The following is a 25,573-nucleotide window of genomic DNA, read 5'->3' on the forward strand; positions in this document are numbered from 1 at the left end:
ATTACCGGCTGTAAGTGCTTCTTCTATTTTCTGTACAGGTTGGGACATTAAAATGTCAGTCATGCTGGTATAAAACCGGCCAGGTAGCACCCTAAATCTTTAATGATATGCTGTCAACGCCTTACTCTGGTGCAAAAGAAATATAGGCGTGAAATTGTGCATAGGGAAAACGTGTTTGTATTTTTTTCACAGAAATCCAAGATGGAGCTGGAACCCTGCAGTTGAGGGTCAGCTGACTGCAGCCGCGGCACATGTGCTTCAGGCCCTGCGGTTAGGTCCTCCGGTGCCCCTCAACAGCCCTGTCCGCCGGTCCCGGGGCTGGACTCCACGCCCCGGCGTGCCCCGCGTCGGGCGGAAGTGCGCCACGTCCCAGAAGCACAAGGGGCTGCATCCGGGGCCTGGGCGATTCTCTTCCTTTGGCGCCGGTGGCAGGAGCAGTGGGTCCATGTGCGCAGCGCCCGCACTTCTTCATCACTGCGATCGAACAGCCCCGCCAACCCTCCCGCAGCCATGGAGCCCAGCACCATCATCGAAGCCCTGCGCGGCACCATGGACCCGGCCCTGCGTGAGGCCGCCGAGCGCCAGCTCACCGAGGTGAGGAGCAGGGCCTGGACAGCCTGCAGTGAAGGGGCCCGACAGGGAGGGTCCTGGGACAGGTTAAGCAAGGAAAATAGGGACTGGGGAGAACGACAGAGGGACATGATGGAGAATCGCCCACGCCTCTGGGTAGGGCAGGAGTGTGGCCAGGAACGGATGGGTACCGGGGCCTGTCAGCATCGGATATGAGGGTGTACCCGGGGGCTCTACACCGGGGCCGCTGGAGTGCTCTTCCGTGACCCGCGTTAATAGCATGAACTATCGTACTTCTGTCTCCCGCGCGTTGTGGCGGGCTCTGGAGCTGGTGACGCTTACTTTCGTGCACTCTTCTATTCTCCCAAACCGCCATTTTTGGGCGCCTTTTGCTTTCTCGCTCCCACACAACCATGCGTGCCTCTGCTTCTGTCACTACCGGGTCCCCAAAGATGAACGAGGCTTCCACGTGCCTTGTGTGCACGCCCCACCGAAAGACTGCTGCCACAGCTGGTAGGCCATGAGCCGCGTACCTCCTTCAGCACTCGGACTAATGCGAGCTTCCTATCCGACGGTCATGTTTGTTGGACCGTTCAGAGAAATAACCGGATATTGTGTACTTGTGGAGATTTTAAAGATATTTTAACACCCCCTCCAACCCCTATAGTTCTCTTTAGTTCTCCTATTTACTACCGAAGCCTTCCTTTATTATAACCGGCATTATTTGGCTTGCGTACAGCACTGAAGCGTCTCCACCGAAGCACATCCTAAACCTGCTTCAGTCTTTTAACAATTGGTCAATCTCTCGTATGTGTTTGTGTGTCTGTGTATAATCTCTATCCAAAAGGGGAGCTACATAAAACTAGCGAGATTAGCATACCTCTTACTGCCCAGTTATGTATACGCATTCTGATATATTGTACGGACTTTTTTACGGTCCTCATACATCCGAATTCTACTCAATAAAATGGGAATAAGCACTCCTTGCTTAAGTCTCTCGACCCAATTCATGTTCTCCAATTATATCTGCGGTCCTGGCCTTTTGATAAGAACGTAGTTTGGCACTAGCTCTTTAATGGCTCTATTTTTATTTTAAATTTTCTCTAATTTAGATGTAATCTCTGCAAATTACTAGTGATGTATTTGTTAAAGGCAACCATAAGCTTTGTGCAGGGCACCTAGTGTTTTTGTTTCCACTGAGATAACGATGTTTGTTTATTCATGTTGGTTGAATGATTTCGATGGTTGTACTCCAGAACTTGGCAATGTGTTTAGCCTTTTTTTTTTTTTTTTTGCACTAATGGCAAACTGAAAATATTGGACTTAATCATCCACACTCTAGGTCCCTCAATTTGAGATTCATTTAGAGTATCAAAAATGTGTTCCATGCCACTGTATAGAGCACACTTTTATCCGTAGCCTGCAGAGTCTTAGTCCATCTTGAGTTCAGCTTATTTCATTCACCTGTGTAAATTGGTTTGTGAGTGTCAAAAGAGAATGACAGTTGTTAACTCCTCCCACCGCCATGGACTCAAATTTTAAGATGGTGTTTCATGATCTACAGAGAAGAGCAGATCATTTTTAGCTTGGCCTATTACATGGCTAATACATTGGGGTTCCTCGTTCAAGAACTGTGGTTTGATGTTGTGTTTCAAGAACTGCATACTTAAGTGATTTTTTTTTTTACGCTTGGGCTAACAAAACAATAGTGGAAGCTTTGGAGAAATTCCAAAAGAGGCCAGGACATCGGCTTTGTCCAGCATACTGGTACACTATCATGTGGTAACAGAACAAAAAGGAGTTGGGATTATTTACTTGTTTTAATAAAATAGTTGCACAGCACAAATCAAGATTCTTTGACCTAAACTGAAGAGATGCTATGGCTGTGACCTGAAACGTTATAACTACTGAGATGTATCAGTTGTGCAGCCACAACCCTTCTGCTCGGATTTTTAAATCGGTGACATTACTGGGCTTTGAACTTTGTCTTGACACAAATGTTCGTTGCAAGAGGAAATAAAGGCCTTGTTTCTTAAAGTAACAAATTCAATAGTGACTTGGGTATTCTAAGTACGCTGTGGAGATATCTATATCTATCTATCCATCCTTGTGCGAGGTCCTGGCCAAAGGTCAATACACTACATTAAGTCTCTTGACTTCGTACCATTCTGCAATCAAACTTCCATGATGAGGCACCTCATCACAATTGTGGGAAAAGGATTACTGGCAGAGTAAAGATGCAGCATGGTGCACAGAATAAGTGTTGAGTTGTCAGCCCTTGCCTCTCATACCTTTTATTTTGGCTTCTAAGAGAATCCATTCATCTGAGCGCGTTGGAGGTTAAGTATTACAGCGACTTGGGCCTGCCATGGATGTAATTTAGAGGTATAATGTGCGACATCCTGGCCTCGGTGTCAAAATCATTCCCAAGAACAGAAGGCACCACGGTCTTAAGGGGTACTGTTTGCTTTCTGCAACTTATACTAGGATTGGGACATTACTGTCTAGAGTCTAAAACATTTTTAGCAGTGCAATGTGCACAAAATTAAATTAAACACATTTTTTTATCAAGTTAAAACAAGTATTTTGACAATATGAAATGTTTGAATAGTCTTCACATCTGTGTTTCACAAGGGAGAAAGTGACTTGCAAATGAACGTCAAAATGCATTAATAAGAAATGTTAGCCATTAACCTAGTTCATACTCCATATGTGTGGTTCACATCAAATAGGTGAACATACGTATATGTATTTTTAAAACTTTGTCATGCTCTGATTTTTCAATGCATTTGTCATCGAGACTCTAGGTGATGGGTACTTGAAAAGATTTTCACAGGGACCAAACAGTTTGTTTGGTGATGTGACTGAGGGCTGCATTGATATCCCCTGTCATAGCACGTCATAACCCCAATGAAGCTAAATTATACTATATATGGTATTTAAAATAGACTTACTTGTGTTGTCATATTCCTTAGTTATTGCAGTTAATATGGAATTTCAGTGGTTTCAGCTGTGATGTCAATCACTTCATGTGATGTTATGGAGGTCATAGGGTGTGATTTCAGTTCACCAAAATGCCTGGGGTAGCAGATGTTCAATGTCTTGGTTTAAACATGTTTGGGGAATATACAACTGTATTCTTCTTTTAAAGTTTCGTTGGTGCTACGAGTTGCCCTTAGACGTGACATTTTTTTGCACCTCAAATGTTATCATATTCATATAGGGGGGAAAATGATGCCTGGGCGAGAGTGCCTGAAATGTGTAACTTCATGAAGTTTTTTTCTTTTTACAAAGTGGTATTTTCTCTTAGAATAACTAATTATTGAGCTCCATGCAAACTACACTGAGAGCGGTCTTTGAAATTGGGGTAGGTGCTAGAGACCAGAGTATGGCATGCAGTCTGCAGTTAAGTCTTTGTCAATTCAAGTAGGGGCTTAGACCTACTGAACTCGTTGGAGGCAATCGTTGTGTTGTGACGATTGTTATGGGACCATGCCTTGGTTAACTCTCATACTCTCTGGACTCCTCAATGTCAGTTTGCTCCTGTTGAGATGCACAGGTGGGCGTTTCCCCACGCACACAAAGCATGTACCATGCTAGTTGGTGTGCGCGCGCACCAGTTAAGCAAACCAACGGGGATGCAAATTAGTGTGTAATGTGTTTATGTGCACCTTTAAGTTGTGCTTTACCATTGCTCGCTTATGATCAGAAATGGATTTAGAAAAATCGTTCGTTTGTATTTTAATCACGTGGTAAGATGCAATGTCTGGTTTAGGAAGCATTGGCAAACCTTCGTTATTGAGTGTCTGCTGATCCCCATCGTTAATCGGCATTAATACCTCTTGCACGTTAACTGTGGAGTATATAGCACGAGAGTCCTTTCTTTTTACTGGCGCTGGAATGCACTTGCACTTTTATTCGTACTTGTCTTAACCTGCTCATGTTCTTTATCCGCTGCTAGTATGAATTGATGTTTATTTTAATCATGTGAAAGTATGGTACAGTCTTTTCATACTGTTTTTTCCCCCTTCTAAATTGTAATGTTTGCTTGCTATGAATTTAATTAATCGTGCAATTCGAATGAACTTTGAACTTTAGTTTTAGCAGGCCCAGAACTGCTCTTGCCGTTTCTTTATGACGTGCGTACACTGCAAATCTAGCATAGTGTGGTGGGATTGCACGTCTAGCCAATAACTCTTAATATTTTGTTTTGTATGTACACGTGCAGCCTATATAAAGCAAACAATCCAGGAGCGCGTTTGGTAACTTCTTTGAGACTGCGCTCTGACTCTATACAGGGAAAAGATTTGGCCTGCAGGAACCGGCTGCAACATTACGTAATGGCGCAGGAATCCCTGGCTAAAAGAGGAAGTTACTTCTCGGTCTGAACACCATTTCACAGCTTTGTCGACTTGGTTATCAAGCTGTTTCCGTTTCTCGTGATGCTGTCCGTCCCCCTTGTAAATTACCGCCAGAGATTTCGTGTGTCAGCAGCTGTTCCTGTGAAACATGGGTTCACTTGTTGGCTCTCACGGATCCTTGATCAGTTTATCTTGGGCCCACAGCTAAAGGCTTTCCATTTTGGCGCGCATTGCTCAACAACTAGCCTCCTTACAGCTAGCTGCATTTAACCTGCCGGCCGCCCAAACCTCCTTTTGGGAATATCCCGTACAGTAATCGCCGCTCTCTTAGCATTTACCCACACAAATACGGGGAGGCTTCATTATATTTAAGGTGGAAAGTGACTCATGTAGCCCATTGGAAGTGTGACGGAGCATGTGTCTACAAACACAAAACGTGTTGCCGCATTGGCCTGCTTTGGTGGTGTTCCTCCCCACAACCCCCATTTGGAACTCTGGGAATACTAGCTACGTTTATTTGCATCCTCTGGAGAGAAACTATCATCCTAACTACCTGCTTGTAACATTGAGTAGAATTGTAATATGGAATCTTGAACGCTCCACCCTCTGCCACCTGTGTGGGACATTCATTTCGCATTTATTCTCCAGAACTCTCGGCAGGCAGCGTCTTATTGCTTAGACAATTGCTCTCCCTGGTGATGCATTTAGTTTGTAAGGTGAGCGATGTCGCAAAAAGAACAATTGATGGACAGAATGCAGGGCAATATAATACATTCATCCCAGTACAGAGATCTGGGCCTAAATCCATCTTGTTGTTGTGCTCCCCATTTCATTCCAGTTTGAACCCAGCCATATGCAAATCAGTCTTGACCCGGCTCCCTATAGGAACAGTCCAGCCCGAACTGCCAGGCCATGTCCTCCCTGGACTGGAAACAAGCATCATGGGATGGTTTCGGGGATTCACCCCTCACCAGACAGACCAACTTGACTCGGAAACCATCCCATAATGCTTGTTTCTGGTCCAGGGAAGACCTGGCCTGGGAGTTCAGGCTGGACTGTTCCCATAGGGAGCAGTGTCGAGACTGATTTGCATAAAGCTGGGTCTGAACTGGGGTGGCGAAGTGAGCTAAAGAACGATGATGGATTCAACCCAGATCTGTGACTAGGGGGGAGTGTCTGAAAAGTTTCAGCGCTCTGTCCATCTCCTTGTGTTTGCATAGAAATCTATCAGCACATATCATTGTTTACACTTTGTTTTTTTAAAATGACAGCGATGCTGCCTTCTAGTCTGACGTTGGTGCAAGTAAAGGACACACTGACGCTTGCATCCGTCCTTGTGAATAACTTGTCTTGTATTCTAGTGCACTCGCTGTCATTCGTGTACGGAAGTTGTACTGCTCTGGTCCTTTCTTGGCTTTTAGAGCAGTTCATGGACCCGTTGCCTTTTATATTTGTCAGGCCAACAAACTTTTTTTCTCTTATCAACTCGTCATCCTTTGGGGCTACAACCAATCCTAAAATCGGGGTATGTAACTTCCATCTAGTGTATTTCAGTAGACTCTTGTGAGAAAGTGGCTCGGTTTATACTGTTCCCAAATAGGTACAGGGTGTACAGAGTCCACAGTCCCCAAGGGTTTGACAGAGGCCAAAGTTAGATATAACCTTACTCTCTAGTGGTAGCTTGGTCGAGCAGTAAGGCAGTATCCGAGGACAGTGTAAAGCATTTGTTGTATACACTCAGCCAGCAAATGGTCTCACACACTCAATAACTGAACTCTAGGCCAATAGTTTATATATATAAAAAAAGATATGCTTGTTTTATTTTAGAACCAACAATTGGAATTAAAATGTACTTTCTCAGAATGAGATGCTTTATGTAAATACTTTTGCAATATGCAATTGACTTTTGTAAACAGTACAAGTGGTTGCAATAGGCAACACTATTTTAAACGCAATAATGCATTGAGCTCAATGGAAAATTCAAGTTATTTGCAACAGATTACTTTTTAGATTACTTTTGGAATTCCAGGACTGAATCCTAGATTCAGTCCTCCGAATCAAGTGATGCAAGTCGACTTAATTACTGAAATGATTTTTAAACATTATTTAGCTATTTTAAAAGTTGACACTTTGAAAATATTTCATAGAAAACAGTCCATGATTCCCTGTGGCAGAAAATTCAAGTTGCAGGTATAGTATGTTCTCGTTACTTTTGTAATCCAGTACTGGGTGCCTAGACTCAGTACTGGGTTCTTTATCCAAAACGGGTAAGTAATTACGTTTTCAGATATTATACGACTTTTAAAGAATATTTAAAGATTGCAGAAATTGCCACTTAGAAGAAATTTCACAGAAAAACAGTGAATGATTTCCTATGGAAAAAAATTGGGTTACTGGCAAGTACAGTTGTAAGTATTTTTCAGAGTCGGTGCTGGGCACCAAGATCCAGCACTGGGAGCTCACCTAAGAGCAGGTGAGTAATTTCGTTTTCGTTACTCGGCTGATTTTTGGTGAATATTTTAAGATTTGAAAAGTCCACACTTGAAAAACTTCAGGAAAAAGCCAGTCAATGTTACCCTATGAGGAAAATCGCGTTAGCGGTTTAAGGGTAAGTACTCGACTGGCAGAGTGGAGGTTCTGGGCATAGACTCAGGGGTCCCCCAGGGTCAGGTAGGTACAGTTGGTTCACCCTCAGCGACTCTAGGGCGGCCGGGTGCAGAGAGAGAGTTAGGCCCAATGTTATCCTATGAGGGATGGGGGGCCTTGGTTGGTGGCTGCTGACTGGCAAGCCACGCGGCTGTGGGAGCTGGGCTCCTGGTCACTTAGGGCAAGTGGGGGAAGTAGGTAAGTGTAGCGTTTTCACTGCCAGGGCCACTCGGGCAGCTGGGTGCAGAGTGCTTTTGAGACTTCAGGCGCTCAATTGATTTCAATGGGAAATTTCCGGTTTAGAAAAAGGCTGCAAGCTCGGGGACGAGGACTCTTCAGGTGCCACCACCACTTTAAGAGGTAAGTTGGGTAGTTGGAGGTTAGGTAGGTACCCCGGGATTGGGCACAGGGGGCCGCAGGGCGCCGTGTGCAGGGGTGCCTTTTGGTGTCGGGAAATCTTACCCTCTGTTGATCACGGTAGCGGGGGTACCTTGTTCTGAGGCTGCAGGCTTCTTCAGGAGTGTCGAGGGAGGTCCTTGGGTGCCGGACTCGGGGTCACAGTCGCTGTGGGGTTGTCCTCGGGGTCTTTGTTCACTCCGGCACTGGCCAGGCTTGGCTGGTGCAGAGTGTGCTGGGTTTGCGGTTCCGGGCTGCTGCCAGGGATTAGAGGTAGGTTTTGAGTAGAGCCTCTACTCATGGGAGTCCCAGGGGCTTAGAGCCAAGAGGTAGCCAGGTCCTCCGGGGTTTGTGAGGTTGCTGGCCACAAGAGATGCCGGGTTGGAGCAGGAGCAGGTTTGAGGGTCGACAGGCCAGTAGGGCTGGGGCCAAAGCAGTTGGTGTCTTCCTCTTTTTAGCAGATGCAGGGCAGGTCTTCTTTCTTCTTGCTCTTCTTCGTAGTCTGGAATCTGGGGAAGGAAGGTTCAGGGTGCCCCTAAATACTAGATTTAGGGGCGTTACAGGTAGGTGAAGGGCAGGGGCCAATGGGTCCCTGTCCTGGGGTGGGTACACCCCCTATCCTGCCTCTCTCCTGTGGGAGGGGGGCAGGAGCCTAGTCCTGATTGGGCAAGGCTTCCCATCTTCAAGATGGCGAGAGCCCGGAGATGTGCTTCACCTTGCCTCCCTCCCCACCTGACGGGTGGGGTTGGCAGGCTGGCACATCCCCTGTCCTTATTTGGGGTTTCCGGCCAAGCTTTCCCTCCAGAGTGGGGGTTGCAGTGGCCTGGGGAAGCTCACAGAGGCGGGAGGAGATTTAGCACCTCGCCCAGGATGTGCATTGTTGCAGACCCAGGAGAGCAGGGGCTCCTACCCAGGGGTCCAGCAACATGTCTGCTGTGTGGCAGCCTCAGAACAGACGTGGATTGTAGGTTTAGGTTTCAGGGGGCCTCTATAGGATGCCCTCTGTGGTACTTTGTACATTAAATCACACACTGGCATCAGTGTGGATTTAATGTGCTGAGCAGTTTGATACCGACCTTCTCAGTCTTCAGTGCTGCCATTATGGTGCTGTGGAGTTTATTGTTTGACAAGCTCCCAGCACCATATACTCTTAGCTGGCAGCACTGCACTTACAGGACCCAGGAATGGACCTGGGTACTGTAGGGGCACAGGGCTCCTGCCTCTGTGCCCACACCACTAGCATAGGGCACCCAGCTAGAGGGGTGGCTGATGTATGCCAGGGCAGTGTAGGTTGTGGGCATGGCACACGGATGTGTGCCATGTCGACTGTTTTGTCTTGTATCCAGACACTCAGCCTGCAAGAGCAGTGTGTGTGTGTTAGGGTACAGGACCTCTAAGGGTGGCACAATGAGTGCTGCAGCCCTTAGAGGCCTTCCCTGGTCACAAGGCCCTGGGTACCTAGGGTACCATTTACCAGGGGCTGACATGTGGCCAGGGTTTGCCAATTTGGGTTTTGGCTGTTAGGCAGTTTTTAGGGAAGGAACACGGGCCCTGGGCACCTGATTGGCAGGAGCCCAGGGCACAACAAGGAAAAGTGCTTCAGCTATTAGGCAAAAAGGGGGGGGGGTTACTGCAACAGAAACCCACTTTCTTACAACTCCACTTTAATTTTCATTGTATATGCTTTATAAAATTTTAGACTTTACTGGGATGCTACTGTTGTGGATTGGAATGTTTTGACTCCTTGTGAGAGTGCCCTCTTTTTGCATGGTTGCCCCCACTTTTTAGGTCTTGCCTGGCGACGCAGCGCGAAAGCGCAGTCGCTAGCGATATTTGTTACTGACTTGCTTCGTAAGGGAGACAGGAGATGGACACGCACAGGGGCGACTGGAGGTTGTGAAGGTGCCCGTCCAGACACGCGATGTGCTCCTCTTCTGTCCCCTTCCGTCCTCGCAAGCCTCATGCAATTTCCCTTTTTATGCGCACGCGCGCTCAGTTGAACATAATTACCAGTTTTCTGTGACTTGTTTTATTTGTGTGTGGATGGGGGCTGACTGTCGCATAACTTCCAAAACTTCCTGGTCCTCAACCCAACTGACTACGAAAGGACCTGATGCGCGCACACAGAGAAAATATACCCCTCTCGGAGAAAACACAACTCGCACACCCCAAATCGGTGTGTGGTGTACTGTGCCAGAACCAAGTCGTTCCCGAAATCTGCCCAACAGCTTCGCTACATTCCCCTAAGGACAATGCTGCACATTACTTCACAGCCACACAAAGAAAAACACACTAGCGTTCAAGTACACCGTTAGTCCTCACACTGGACATTTTCCATATACGTATGTCCCTGTTTAACACATTACCGTAATGGTTTACCATTCAGCAGCTATCACAGGACAACCCGTCCCAAATCGAGCAGAAAGTGCAGATCTTACCTTCCGCATCCCACCATAAAATCCGATTGTCTCAGCTCTCCTTTCTACTCGTACCAAGTTCAAGAAGTGAAGGCAACGGCAGTGAAAGGAAAAGCGAGTTTACAGTGATTGGCAGGCTACGTACAGACACTGGGCGGGCCTTGGTGACTATAGTTCGCTATCCATCCTGTGATTGGCCAGAAAGAATGACTGCCTCGAAGAAAGTTTGCCTATCCTGGAAGGGTCCTCCTCCAGCTGCTGCCCTGGAAGAGACTACCATGCTGCCCCATAAGTATTCGGCTACGGGTTGTTTCCCTTGGATGGTACTCTGTGAGTAGTACCTAGCAGACCCCCGTGGCGAGAGTCTCCGTGCTGCGGAGATTAAAAACTCACAATGTAAGAATAACGGTGAGAGCATCCGGAAGCAAACCAAAACTGGAGGTGTCTGGAAAGGACACAGGCAATGCTGGGAAATGGAGAACAAATGTTCCGGGAATGCACACATTGTTCACCAGTGAGAAGCAGAGCGGGCGACAGCCAGCCAATGGTCTGCGAGTGCATTTGCCTTTTTTTTTGAGAAGCTGACACTCCGCCTTAATTTACAAGGCAAATTGCCATAATAAAGCTGCCCTCTCTCTTTTGTGTGTCTTGGGCAGATCTCGATCCTCTCTTCCAAATCTGACTAAAAAAAGGAATGAGGTAGGTATACCGCATGAGGGAAGCGTAGTTAAATTACATGTTTGTGATAAGTTTAATGAAGTTCTGTAAAAACGTAATAAAAACATGTATTAGAACTAGCATTTGCAATGCAACAGGTCTCGCATTTACACGAGTTTGAGCAGTTGGCATTGTTAATGACAATGCCTTTATGTTTTGGTTTTTGAAACATCATTAAAACTCATTGTCATTTACAATGCCAATAGCTTAAACTTGCGTAAATGCGAGACCTATTGCATTGCAAATACTTGTTGCTGAATTGCTGATGTGCTTTGGCTGAGTGCGCCGTCTGCTCATGCTAATCGGGTACCCATGGCCCATGTTTTTTCCCTAAATCTGCATTGAAGCCTAAACCCAATTGGCATCTCTAGCCCCAGGTCAGCCCCTGGTAAAGGGCACCTCAGGTACTCAGGGCACTGTGACCAAGGAAGGCCTCAAAGGGCTGCAGCACTTTAAAAATAAATATACCAGCATTTGTAAAGCGCACAGCTACCTCTGAAGAGGTGTCCTGGCATGGGGGTCTGTCGAAGGATTAAGCTAGCTATTGCCCAGAGTCACATGGTGCTGGGCTAACCTGCCGCCGGGATCGAACCGTGAACCCCGGAGTCGTGTAACCTGGACACTGCGCCACACCTCTTCATCGTGCCACCCTTGGAGGCCCTGTACTATATACACACACACACATTGGCTTTGCAGGCTGCGTGGCTTGGTGCAGAACAACGTGAAGAGTCCACATGGCGCACACCTCTGTGTTCCATGCCTACAACCCACTGCCCTGGCATAGATCAGTTATCCCTCTAGCTGGATGCACTATACCAGTGGTGAGGGTACAGGTGCATGAGCCCTTTACCCTACAGTTTCTAAGTCCATTCTTAGACATTGTAAGTGCAGTGCTGCCATTAAGAGTATATGGTGCTGGGAGTCTGTAATTACGAACTCCACAGCATTATAATGGCTACACTGAAAACAGAGAAGTTTGGTATCCAACTTCTCAGCCAATTAAACCCACACTTATGCCAGTGTGGGATTTAATGAAAAATGCACACAGAGGGCATCTCAGAGATGCCCCCTGAAAACTAACTTACCACTAGTGTCCTGGCTGAGTGGCTGCTTTCAGCTGCCACCACCAGACTTGTTTCTGGATCCCTGGGTCAACAGCCTGCTGCTGTTTGGGGGCCTAAAACTGCACATCCTGGGGCAAGGTGTTAAGCATCCATCCCCAGGATGGGCAGGGTCCACAAAGGGGAAGCTTCAAAATCTTGCCGCCTTTGGGATCTTCCCCAGGCCACTTGCTGCTTTCAGTAACTGGTCCCCATAGGCTGTGACCCCCACTTTGGGCAGGAGACCCGGCTGAAAAAAAAAGTGAGGAAGAGAGATGTGCCCACCTTTGCCAACTCCACCCCTCAGGTGGGTGAGGCGAGGTGAAGCACAACTCAGTCCCCGTCATCTTACAGGTGGGAAGACCCAGCCAACCAGGGAAAGGACCCATTGGTCCCAACCTTTTACCTACCTGTAATGCCACTAAATCTAATATATAGGGGCACCCCTGAACCATGCTTCCTCAGACAACCTGCAAGAAGAAAATAAAGGAGTGAACAGCTGTGCCGAAGCTAAGAAGAGAAAGACGCCTACTGACTTGGCCCTAGCCCTACCGGCCTGTCTCCACCTCGAACCTGCTTCTGCAAAATCCAGGTGTGTCCTGCAGCCAGCAACCTCTAGAACACCGGAGGACCTGCCTTCCACCCCAAAGTCGGTCTCCTGTGAACACCGGATTTGTTAATCTCCAACCTCTGGCCCCGGCTGGGAACTGCAAATCCACACCACTCAGCTTCTGCTGTCCACTGCCAGAGTTCAAGGTGGCAAACACCACGAGGAGGTCTGGCGATCCTGACCTGCCTCCAGCCGACACCTGCAGCCCAAATCCTAAAATGCACCCCCCTGTACCAGACGCCCCACGGCTGTGGGTGGCCCAACCGACAGTGCCTAGCCGACCCCGAACATCCCAACTTACCTCTCAGTGGTGGTTGCACCCAGGAGACTTTTGTCTCGAGCCTGCAGTGCTTGTGCAAACCCGAGATCCCTCCCACCCCCTCCATTAAAAGCTACAGGGCTTCCGACGCCAATACAGCACTCTGCACCCCCCCCCTCTCCCAGTGCCGCTGAGGGTGCATCTTTTGTGCTGGCCTAAACCCCTATTTGCCCTGAGCTTAAGTCCGGGACCCTTGCTCCTACAACCCAGTGGCCTGCTCATCAGCAGCCCTACTGGAGGCCCTCTATCGCCCATTGGATAACATTGGGCCTCAGCACTCTGCACCCGGCTGCCCTTGTCCCACTGAGGGTGTAACAAGAGTGCATCCTTGACCCTGGGGGACCCCAGAGTCTGACCCCAGAATACCAACTCCCACAATAAAGTACTTGCCTTTAAACCGTCAACATGATTTTCCTCCATAGGATAACATTGACTGTTTGTTTTTCTATGAAAAGTTTCCAAGTGTGGCGTTGGAAAACCTAAAGAAATTCTTTAAAATTGTACTAACAAACTAGTTTACTTTCCTGTTTACAGGAAATGTCCTAGTGTAGTATCCAGGTATACTACACTGTGTAAGAAAAGTAATCCCAAAAGTAACTTGCCTGTAATTTAACTAAAGCCCATTCAAAGTATATACTGTATTTACAAAGCATTGAATTTCTCTGACAATACTGCAAGTCAAAACAAAGTGCACATACACTTACAATCCAAATTTTATATTTACTGCAAAGTATTGATCACTTGCGTGTGCCAGACTTGCTTGGTTCTAGGAAATAAAATAACTAAAAGAATATTTGTATACAAAAACAATTGATCTGAAGTCATCTTTGTGTGAATTAATTTGCAGAGTGTGTACAACAAATGCTTAACACTGTCCTTTGATAAAGCCTTACTACTTGACCAAACTACTACAAATGGAGAGTACGGTGCTAGCTAACTTTACTTTACCTCTGCCTGCATTTGGGGTTCCACTGGACTCTGCACACTATCTCACTTTGATATAGTATATACAGAGCCAGCTCTCTACACCAATGCTGTCCCTTGTTGCTCTGGTTAGGTCCGCTTTGCCCCATTAATTATTCCAGCCACAGTTTTTCTTGGCGTCGGCTGCCTTTTATGACTCCCGCTTAGTTGTGATCTGGAGATCACAGTGCAGGGCTTCCGTATTCCGAAGTAGCACACTGATTGGGCTTGGGATTAAAAAGCTATCGCAGCTCTTTCCACTTTGCTTTCGTTACAGAAGGACACATTCATTCGTTTTTGTTGGGCACGGGGAGATTAAGTGATTTGCCCAGAATCACAGGATGTTGAGCGTCGTTGCCGAGACTCTAACCCGGTTCCCCAGCTTTGAGGTAGACGCTCTAGCCGTAAGCCCTTGTGCTCTGTTCTGTGACTTGTTTGGCCACCTGATCCCACTGGATCTTCAGAAATATGCAAGTAAGATGCTGCGGCTCGCACTTTTTCCAATGCGGTGCCAGCTATGCCACGAAGAGTCCTATGCCGAGGAGCACCAGCTATGCCATCACGTGTTTCACATGATACTGTAAAATATTTCTATACGCTTAACACAAATTCACCAAAAAAATGGGTCATTTTCAAGTATTTGCCCAACACCTAATCCTTTCCAGTACTAGTTAAAATACTTTGCACTGAATTTAGGCCCTTTTTGGACCATCCCTCTTTCTGACAAGATTTGCCCCCGCTGTGATAGTGAGTGAAGAAATGTTTCTGTAGTGGCACTGCATTAAAAAAGAAAAAAAAATGTAATAAACCTGTTAACCATCAATTTCGTACTTGGTGGAGCTTTTGATTTTACATTTCATTTATATTAATACATTTTCTTCAATTGTTTCAATATTTTTGGCATCTGTAGGGGAGGGTCGTTGGGTGGTCCCTACAATCTTAAATGTTTGCCAGGTTATCTGTTGCGGTTCCCTAAACGTTTGAAACCAGTGGTGTGGAATTTAATAAAATATCTACTTGTCCATGGGGCAGGTTGCTTCATAAATCTACTTGTCCTGTAACCAAATGCACTTTTCCCTTTTGGTGCCATGTAGTGCGGGGCGACAAACTATGGCATCCAACCCATTGTGTAGGAGCTCTGATGTAGCCTCCGATTATGCCAGGGCTCATACCACAATAGTGTTTGAATACTTGCAATCCCCTTATGTTGCCATGTTTCCACAGGTCTACATACTGCGGCAGAAGGTAAGGGTAAGCATTAGTTCCAGGGTTTGAATGCCCTTTTGAGTCTGTACAAACCTACTAACTTGCATGTTTTTAAGGGATTTCAACAACTTTTTTCTAATCTTTTCCCATACTGAGAGATGTTGGAAATTTACTCCTGACAATGGCAGATGGAAACCTTCTTCCGGAGTTTGGGGGGCGGGGGGGGAGAGAATGGTTGGAGGGAAAGTGAACTTGCAAACACTCAGATTTTCGCATGAGCTGATTTACACATGCATATTTGCCCATGTTAAAATGCAGTTCACAAATCTTTTCTAGGAGTACAATGTCTAGTCCTACTTCTGTAAATTCTTGAATTTACGAAAGCCGTATAGCTGCACTTACTGCAAGGACATATACCATGGGCGCACTTTTGAGACTTACTTTTGAGACTTTCTTTAATAATTTGGTCCCTAATTTTGTCTGGCGTTGACCTGGGACCTTTTGTGTTCATTAAAATTCTGACCCTTTCTCTGTATCTGCTAGTTTCACTGTGAGTGACTGCATTCTACTCTTTCACAATGAGCATATCGGCACACAAAGTAGTTTTGTTCACTGCTAGAAACTACTTTGGCAGTGTGCTTTTTGAGACCAAAAACTACTTTTGCCAATTTATGTTATAATGGTGAGGACCTGTCAGCTCCCACACCATTAAGGTGTTACAGGTGTTACAAAACCATGCCAAAACAAGTTGCATATTGACACAACTAAAGTGGACCAACAATTTCAGACCTACTGGCTTTCCCAATGCTTATTTATTTTTGTTTCCCATAATCTTATTGAAACGGGTTACACTGAATTTCCATTATGAATATTTTTGGGAAATCCTAGCATGCATCTACACATGCTACTAAATGATGCTGCAAAGAAATGGTTCCTGAAATGTTACCGTAGTTTAGCGAAATGGTTATTTCCTGCTATCGTTTTTTTTTTTTATCAACATTTTATTTTGAAAGCAAAGAATCCTCAATCTTGCTTTTAATAATACTACTTATAAAGCGCCCGTGCTGGAAACCACTCACTAAAAGACTGGAAAAAGGAAGAAGCAATGAGGGGGGGGGGGGGAGGGGGAGGCAGGATGGACATGAGTCTCAGAGCTGGAAAAGCCAAGTTTTCAATATTTTTCGGAACATGTTTTCCGATGGCTCGGAGAAAAGGAGGTAATGCATTCCAATTTGTGACTGCCAAATAGCTGCACGAGCGCGCACCCTTTCTTGCTCTTTGGATTTTAGGGACTTTACCCAGATGAGCTCCAGTTGACCTGTGGCGAATAGGATTATGGGAAGACTCTGATGACAAAAGCACAGGGCTTTAAAAATTCTTTTATTAATGGGCAGCCAGTGCAGTGAGTCGAGGGCTTTCAGGGAGGATGGTCTTATAGGTAAGTTAAGAACTAAGCGAGCTTCCGCATTCTGAATGCATTGCAGCCTATGGAGACATTTTTTTTCTTGCTCCAAGATAGAAGACATTTCCATAGTCCAACTGGGACGTTACAAGAGCATGAACCAGGGTTTTCCTGGCTGAAGTAGGGAGGATATCCAGGTTTTTTCCTCCGCATTTTGAGAATTCTAAAACATTTCCCTGTCACCTTCCTAGTGTGGGTCTCGAAGGAGAGTGTAGGGTCCAACCAGGATTATAGATTTTTGACTTCCTCCTTGGGGATAGGTGTAGGACCCAGAGTCTGGGGCCACCACGCTGAGGACCAGATGGAGGGGGACTTCCTGCGACCAGGATCAGTTTTGCTCCCTTTCAGTTTGAGACAATTACTTGACATCCAGGGAGCAAGGTCACTCAGACAGAAAGAAAACTGGATAGCGGCTGCTTGTGAGTTATGAGACAGGGTGACGACAAGCTGCGTGTCATCCGCATAAGCTACAATGGTGACGTTGTCTTTCCACAATCTTCTGCCAGAGGTCCGATGTAAAGATTAGAGCTGGGCCCAAAATTGAGCCTTGTTGGACCCCTTGTGAGTGCAATGCTTTTGGAAATGTGTGAACGTTGTGCAACTTGGAAGCTGCGAACCTGGAGGAAAGAAATCCTCCACCTTGGAGCAACTCCCTCCAGCACACCTGAACGAAGTCGCTGCAGAGCAGTTTCTGGGATACACTTTCGAAGGCTGCGCTGAGGTCCAATAGGACCAAAGCTACAGTCTGACCTTCATCTGCACACCTGCGTATTGTCTCTGTGGCGAGTAGTAGTGCCGACTGCGTGGGATGAATAGGTTGCGCTGATTGATATGCGCAACCAATTGTGTATTCATCACCTTCTCTGCAAATATTTGCATCAAATCAGAGCATTCTGGGAGCGTTCTATATAACCTTATATTGCTAAACTTTATAAACATGTTTATACTGGTACCAGTGTCAGTAGTGCAGTCAGAGCTTACATTTACTTGGAGCGCTCACCCTAATAAATAAAGGTTTTCAATTAATGAGCCATAAATACAAGTTTGAACAGCATTAACATATGGACAAAAATATTACCTTAACTGCAGACAGTGACCATTCCTGATCCATAATGTTGTACTGCAAGCTGGCAGCCAAATGTTTTGTGCTGCAGGTGAGTAGGGCCTACTTGTCCCAAGGACAAAATACACATGCAAACTTGTTGCCTTTAACCCCCCAAACACTGTCATGGGTGTCATGCTACAGGAATTCCATATCCCTGCCGTTTGCCAGGTTAAATCTGGTGCGAGGGAGTAAATCTGTTTGTATGGTACTGGTCACAAAACTTTATTTATTGCTGGCCATACATGTAATCCAGCTTCAGGCACAAAGTAAGCTTCCTGACTGGTATTACCAAAACGGCTTGTGTGAAATTATATCAGTGCTTTGAATGTGGCGTTGGAAAATTTCTGAGTTTTGCAGTTTGGAATGTGTGTAAAAAAAAAAAAAAAAAAAAACTGCTGCAATAGCATTATCAATTTCCAGCGTGTTACACTGCATGCGGTTATTAAAGATTGATGGTAGAGTAGGTACCAAAGAATGATTGAAACCATTATCTTGGACTGGGCCTCTGACTTTGGATGGTACTTACTGGGTTGGTATTCAATTACAACCTCATGAGTCTTTGTTGCGGTTTGGTTTATTTCTCACTGTATGTGTACAGTAATCGTTAATACCCACCTAGAAGATGACCATCACAAGAGACCAAACAATCCTCTTTCCATACTTTGGATATCAACAAACTACAAGCTAGCCTTACTCCTGTCATCTAGAAGTATGACTATGCCAATAGCCTGGTGCTCCCTGTTTAATCACAAAAAAAAATAAAAATTAACCAAAGCACTCCAGAAAGACTACTTCTCTGCCTTTACTCTTGATAAGCCATGTTAGTCCTGCAAACGCTCAACTGGCTTACCTGTAGGCAGACTATGTTCAAAGCTGCTAAAGGCGATGATGAGCTGATGAGGCTGAGTGTGTGCAGCAGCTTAGGAGCAGGGCAGACTGGCCTCCATGCGCATCGGGTGTTAGAAAGAGTTTCCTTTATAATACCAAAAAGTTGATGAAAATAACCCTACTCCATTGCTACAAACTACTGGGCCTGCGGAAGTACTGCATCTGTTATCTTTAATTTCTCAAACTATGGAACAGATTTGCACCAAATCCCCCTAAAGCGTGCTTTCTGGCTAGTTTCTGCTAAATTTGGTGTTTTTTCGTTCAGCTATTTTGGCTATAGCGCTGTTAAATTTTTCTATGGGAAATTTCATGGGAAAACACATTTAGCAAGGTCTGTGCATACACTGCCAACTTAGGATAAACAAACGCAAGGTAGATGATGGATGGAGCGCTGAAACTTTTCAGACACTCACCCCTAGTCACAGATCTGGGTTGAATCGATCATCGTTCTTTAGTTCACTTTGTCACCCCAGTTCAGACCCAGCTATATGCAAATCAGTCTTGACCCTGTGCCTCATGGGAAGTCTAGCCTGAGCAGCCAGGTCTTCCCTGGACCGTAAACGAGCATCCTGTGACTGGGGGTGAATGTCTAAAGTTTCAGCGCTCTGTCCATCTCCTTGTGTTTGCTTTGTTTGCCCTAAGTTGGCAGTGTATGCCCAGACGTGATCCCATGCTCACTTTGCCACTGGCTTCAAGCTAGCTTGGCTGATGAGGGGTATTATCCTGAAACCAGTCCCAGAATTCTTGTTTCCGATCCAGGGAAAACCTGGCTTGGCAGTTGGGGATGGACAGTTCCCATGAGGTACAGGGTCAAGACTGATTTGCATTTGGCTGGGTCTGAACTGGGGTGGCAAAGTGAGCTAAACGATGGATTCCACCCAGATCTGTGACCGGGGGGGGGGGGGGGCGGGGGGGGTGAGTGTCAGACCAGTATCAGCACTCCATCCATCTCCTGTTTGCTTTTTTTTTTATCTAATGAGACTGACAACTGAAATAACCAGGTTTTAAGCTTTTACTTAATTGGGGATTCATAAGGCGAGGCCCCAATAAAGAGAAATTGAGCATTCCAAAGTTTGGGGGCTAGGTAGGAGAACCCATGGCCTCCTGGACAAGCACTCGTCACCAAAGAAACCACAAACCTTAGCTGATTGTGTGTGATCTTAATGATCTATCAGCAAAACACGGAATTCTGTTCTGCAGGTACATTGGACTTTTTGGATTAAAAAGTGCAAAAGGTGAGCAGCAAACATCTAAAATAAATGCATTTGCGAACAGGAAGTGTTAGAACTGGGATCCCTGGTTGACTGAGGTAGGTACCTTAGGCCAAGTAGGGACCCTCGCTTCTACATCAGGGAAAGGAAGGACACCATCTCAGATAGCCCCTGCTCACCCCCTTGGTAGCTTGGCACGAGCAGCCAAGCTGATCTTCAAGGCAAATGTGTAAAGTATTTGCAGCCACGCTCCCAGTGGCCCAATGGTGACACCACAAAAGGACTCTACCCGAGTTTCATATAAAAACAAGTGTAAGTTTATATAAAAAGAGATACGATTAGACCACACGATAAAAATCCAAAATATGCGTATTTGTAAAATACCTCCTGGCCAGTTATTAGATCAGCCAGCTCTTGTAAGTTCTGGCGGAATTGATGAGAAATTCTAGGTGACCATATGCAGTCCTAATGCAAGGCTATGCAGTTCGTAATGCAAGAATCGGGCACTTTGCAATATAAAATGATGCAGATTGTGATGCAAACTAATGCAATGCGTACAACTATCAGGCAGTTAACTCTGCAGAAATAATGCAACAATCTGGTAGTTCGGTATGCGGATATAATGCAATGCGTAATACACTCCAGCACTGATTATTGTGCTTCAGATTGTGTGTCCACCCCTCGTACTGACTTGCGGTCAGTGTCCGTCAACATATTCCCCCAACATGGATCTGGTGTAAACCACAGTGCAGCTCCATGCTCCGGTACTGCCACTCCTTGGCACATACGGGCTGCAATACTAGCTGGAACAGAGGCTTGTGCTATCAGAAGGGGAGAGTCCGAGAGCCTCTCCTCTTGGACCCTGCACCAAGCCCCTGACACGGGTAGGGGACCTTGCTCTCCTCCTCTTGCGACTTGGTTGATTCCTGGCCGATAATCTCACACGTGCACCCCCCCCCACCCCCCGCCCCCATCTGGGGCTGCACACAGCGTCACAGACTCGCTTGGACTCCTGGTGCTCCCGATCACAGGGCAATTCTTCTGAGGGTCTCAGGCTGCTAAAGCACACTCACACAGCGTCGTTGAGACTCACTTGGACTCCTGGTGCACACGATTACAGGTCCATCCTCACGAAGGTCTCCGGCTGCACAAAGCACACCGCGCCGCTGAGACTCTTCTGGAAGCTTTTGTGTGCCTGAGTTTCCACAACAGGTAGCCAGCTCACATCTGGCCCTTGGGGTTAAGTTACTTCAGGACACAGCAAAGTCCTTTCAAGCAGGGGGACACAGCAAAGTCCCTTTAGCCTCTCCTTGGTTAAAGCAGCAACCTGCAGTCCAGCCCCAGAACACACAGCAGGGGTCAGTCCTCTCCTTCAGTCTATTCAGCTGTTTCTTCCTTGGCAAATGTTCCTCTAGACCAGGGGTCTCCAACCTTTTCTGTAGTGAGAGCTACTTCTGCTCAAGGAAAGTCTTCCCGAACTGCTAGCAAATTTTATACCTGTAAAATAGTGACTACACTATGACCACCCAAAGCAAAATTTTCAGGAGTTACCACCCAAGTATACCAACTGCAGTTACCAGCAGAAATGCTGGGAAAAAGTTCTTCAATAATAAATGCCTCCCCATGACTTATGAAGTAACATTCAAATCTTGACATGCCTAGTGGCACAGACGACATAAGCACATCGGTACGTCTCCCCTGCTTAGCTTGAATTATCATTCACCAGTTTCTGAAAATGCACATTTTTCTATCTAATACTACTTTCCACTGTGGGCAAACAAACCCAATTTTCCAGAAGAAACCCCATTTTTGAAAACTAAAACTGCCTTTAAAATATCAGTTTTCAGTTTTTGAGAAATGCAGTCAAAAAACATCAGCTTGTCATTATCATCATGTACAGATGCCTCATATGGACAGACTACTTTGAACTCCCAGGTATTAGTTATATGCCATGGATGCTCACCATTGGTATAGGAAACAATTGTCCTAGACTTCTTTAAAGCTACAATTCAGTTATGAAAAATATTCATTAGTCAAAAGGCATCCGGTACATATAGAATTAGCATTGTATCATTAATGTACCACTATTTTCTTTACAATGCAAACAATTATATCCTCGAGACGCAAAGGCACAAAATATCGCTCCAATAGTGACTGTTTATTATTTAGTTACTTTTATAACAGATCACCATATTCAATGCTCCAAATGGAGAAAGAGGTTGCTCCAAGGGGAGTGTGAAAAAGGAAAGTGCTTGTGAGGTAGGACAGATATAAAGGAGGGGAATCCAAAAGGCAAATTCAATTACACATTCCGGTATCCTTGGTAAAACTGGTCGTGGTTCATAGTGGCACCAGTTTTACAGATAGGCCTGTCCCTTAAGGATTTACAAATATTCATTTAATGATTTTCTGATGACGCACACAGAACATTCATCTGTGAAAAGGCAGGGCTGGTATGATATCAGGTACAGGCCCACTGTAGGAGAGTGTCGACGTTTCGACCCTGGTGCAATGAGGGTAATTTATATCCTCTACAGGCAGGTCTTCCTCAGGATGGGGGGAGGAGGAGGCAACCTAGGGTGAGGTACAATCGGGATACAGCCCCTGAGGAAGACTGCAGCCTCAGAACCAGGTACCCCCAACCGCGATCAACAGAGGGTAAAATTTCCTGACACCAAAAGGCACCCCTGCACCTGGCGCCCTGCAGCCCCCTGTGCCCAACTCCTGGGTACCTACCTACCCTCCAACTTACCTCTCGAAGTGGTGGTGGCACCTGAAGAATCTCCGTCCCCGAGCTTACAGCCTTTTTTCAACCAGGAGCTTTCCCATTGAAATCCATTGAGCGCCCGAAGGCTCAAAAGCACCCTGCACCCAGCTGCCCGAGTGGCCCTGGCAGTGTAACCTCTACACCGATCTACTTCCCCATTTACCCTGAGCAAGTGACCAGGAGCCCAGCTCCCACAGCCGCGTGGCCGGCTAGTCAGTAGCCACCAACCAAGGCCCCCCTGCCTCCCATAGGATAATATTGGGCCCAACTCACTCTGCACTCAGCTGCCCCTGTGCCGCTGAGGGTGTAACAACTGTACTTACCTGACCCTGGGAGACCCCCGAGTCTGTGCCCAGAACCTTAACTCTGACAGTCGAGTTATTACCCAAAAGCCGATAACCCAATTTTCCTCCATAGGGTAACATTGACTGGTTTCTTCTGAAATTTCTTCTAAGTGGGGAGTTTCTAAAACTTAAAATATTCACCGAGTAACAAACACCCACCTGCTATTAGGAGAGATCCCAGTGCTGGATCTCAGTGCAGAGCACTGACCCTGAAAACTCACAACAGTACTTACCATTAACCCAATTTTCTTCCATAGGAAATAATAGACTGTTTTTCTGTGAAATTAAGTGTCGGATTTTTGCAAACTACAAATATTCTTTAAAAATCGTACCAACTGTGAAAACGTAATTACTTACCTGGATCCAGTCCTTGAGTTACAAAAGTAATCTTGAAAGTCGTCTATTGCAAATAACTTAAAACTTCCATTGAGCTCAATGCATTATAGTGTTTGAAATTGTGTTGCCTATTGCAACAACCTGTAACCAGTATTTACAAAAGTGAATTGCATATTGCAAAAGTATTTACCTAAAGCATCTCATTCTGAGAAAGTATATTTTTAATACCTATTGTTGGTTCTAAAATAAAACTACCATATATATATATATATATATATATCTATATATATATATATATATATATATATATATATATATATATATATTCACTGAAAAAACCATAGGTTTCACACATGTTATAGTTAGCGGAAATTTTACTGATAAAAAACCAATGAAATTCCCCCGTTATAGTTAGTGCAGGCAACTATAACTCACGCGACCGCAATCCTCTGCTGATGCTAATACTGTATTTAGACACTTATTTGCCCATGTCTTCTTCCATACATTTTTAGCTATACATATATTACAAATATTTTTTTTTCATAAAGACACATATGTCATCAGCAGAAGATTGCGGTCGCGTGAGTTATAGTTGCCTGCACTAACTGTAACGGGGGAATTTCATTGGTTTTTTATCAGTAAAATTTCCGCTAACTATAACATGTGTGAAACCTATGGTTTTTTCAGGGAATTTGTACGGTTTTTTAAATGCTAAGTTACTTTACGCCATTCGTGGCGTGCGCGCCCACTTAACGCAGTTCGTTCCGTGCGCGCACGGTGCGCTTCGCGCACCGCGCGCCCACTTTACGCAGTTAGTGCCGTGCACGCACGGTGGGCACGCGGTGCGCTACGCGCATCGCGTGCCCACGTTACGCTAGATGGGCCATGTACGCACGATGCGCTTCGCGCACATGGAGGACATATGATGCACTTCGTTTTGAAAGGTAATATTTTAATTTTTCGTATATGTTATAAGCCATGCACAAATGGTGCCCTTCAGGCACCAATTACACACGGGGTGGGGAGAGTGTGGATAATTTTTTTTTTTTATAATTTTTTACCGTACGCGTACGGTAAGCGTTATCGGCAATTAGCGAAAAAATAACAATTCCGTTTTTGGCCTTGGGGGATCTTTGGGGACTCCCTCAACATTGCTGTGTGTGGGAGCTGTCTAAACAGCCCCTTTACATGTTTTTTTGCTTTATATTTTAAACATCACTCTCGGTGCGAGAGAGAAAATGGCGGCCGCCGCTTCCTGGTTTCGGCCGATTCGAATGTTTACTAAGATCTAAGAGCCAATCAGAATCGCGCACGTCACCGTACGCGTACGCTAAGCGCACCGTAAGCTGGCTCAGATATATATATATATATATATATATATATATATATATTGATTTAAAGGCTATTTTCTCAGAATCTACTGAACAGATTTACACCAAACCTACAAAAGGCACTTCCTTGACCTGAGGACTACCTCTCTGCCCAATTTCTAGTAATTCTGTTCAGCCGTTCGGGCTGTAGCCCTGTCTAAAGGTCCTATGGAAAAATGCATGGGAAAAACGCGTTTTGGGCCCCCCTTTTATCTCAGCCCCCGCTTGACGAATCCCCCCGAGACTTTCAGGGAAGGAGCGGAGCGCCCCACCTATTTTGAAAAATTTGCGAGGATTCGTCGACCGGCGCCAAAGTTATTCAAAATTAAATGTTGCGGATTTCCTATGGAAACGTGGTCCTAACTATAACTACCTACTGGCGACCGCCAGTAGGTAAAAAATATATATATATATATATATATATATATATATATATATATATATATATATATATATATATATATATATATATATATATATATATATATATATATATATATATATATATATATATATATATATATATATATATATATATATATATATATATATATATATATATATATATATATATATATATATATATATATATATATATATATATATATATATATATATATATATATATATATATATATATATATATATATATATATATATATATATATATATATATATATATATATATATATATATATATATATATATATATATATATATATATATATATATATATATATATATATATATATATATATATATATATATATATATATATATATATA

At 45.0% G+C, this 25,573-nt stretch overlaps 1 protein-coding gene across 1 annotated transcript in view; it reads left to right on the forward strand.

Moving 5' to 3' along the window:
* The first annotated feature begins 377 nt into the window (after positions 1-377).
* The window catches only part of IPO7 (importin 7), a 275,583-nt gene continuing 250,387 nt past the window's right edge, over positions 378-25,573 (forward strand). The window contains exon 1 of the mRNA XM_085648158.1: positions 378-594. Coding sequence (XP_085504284.1) covers positions 511-594 — 84 coding nt within the window. The 5' untranslated portion in view covers positions 378-510. The remainder of the gene's footprint in view (positions 595-25,573) is intronic.

Source organism: Triturus cristatus, chromosome 3_2, assembly GCF_964204655.1.
Source record: "Triturus cristatus chromosome 3_2, aTriCri1.1, whole genome shotgun sequence".
NCBI lineage: Eukaryota > Metazoa > Chordata > Amphibia > Caudata > Salamandridae > Triturus > Triturus cristatus.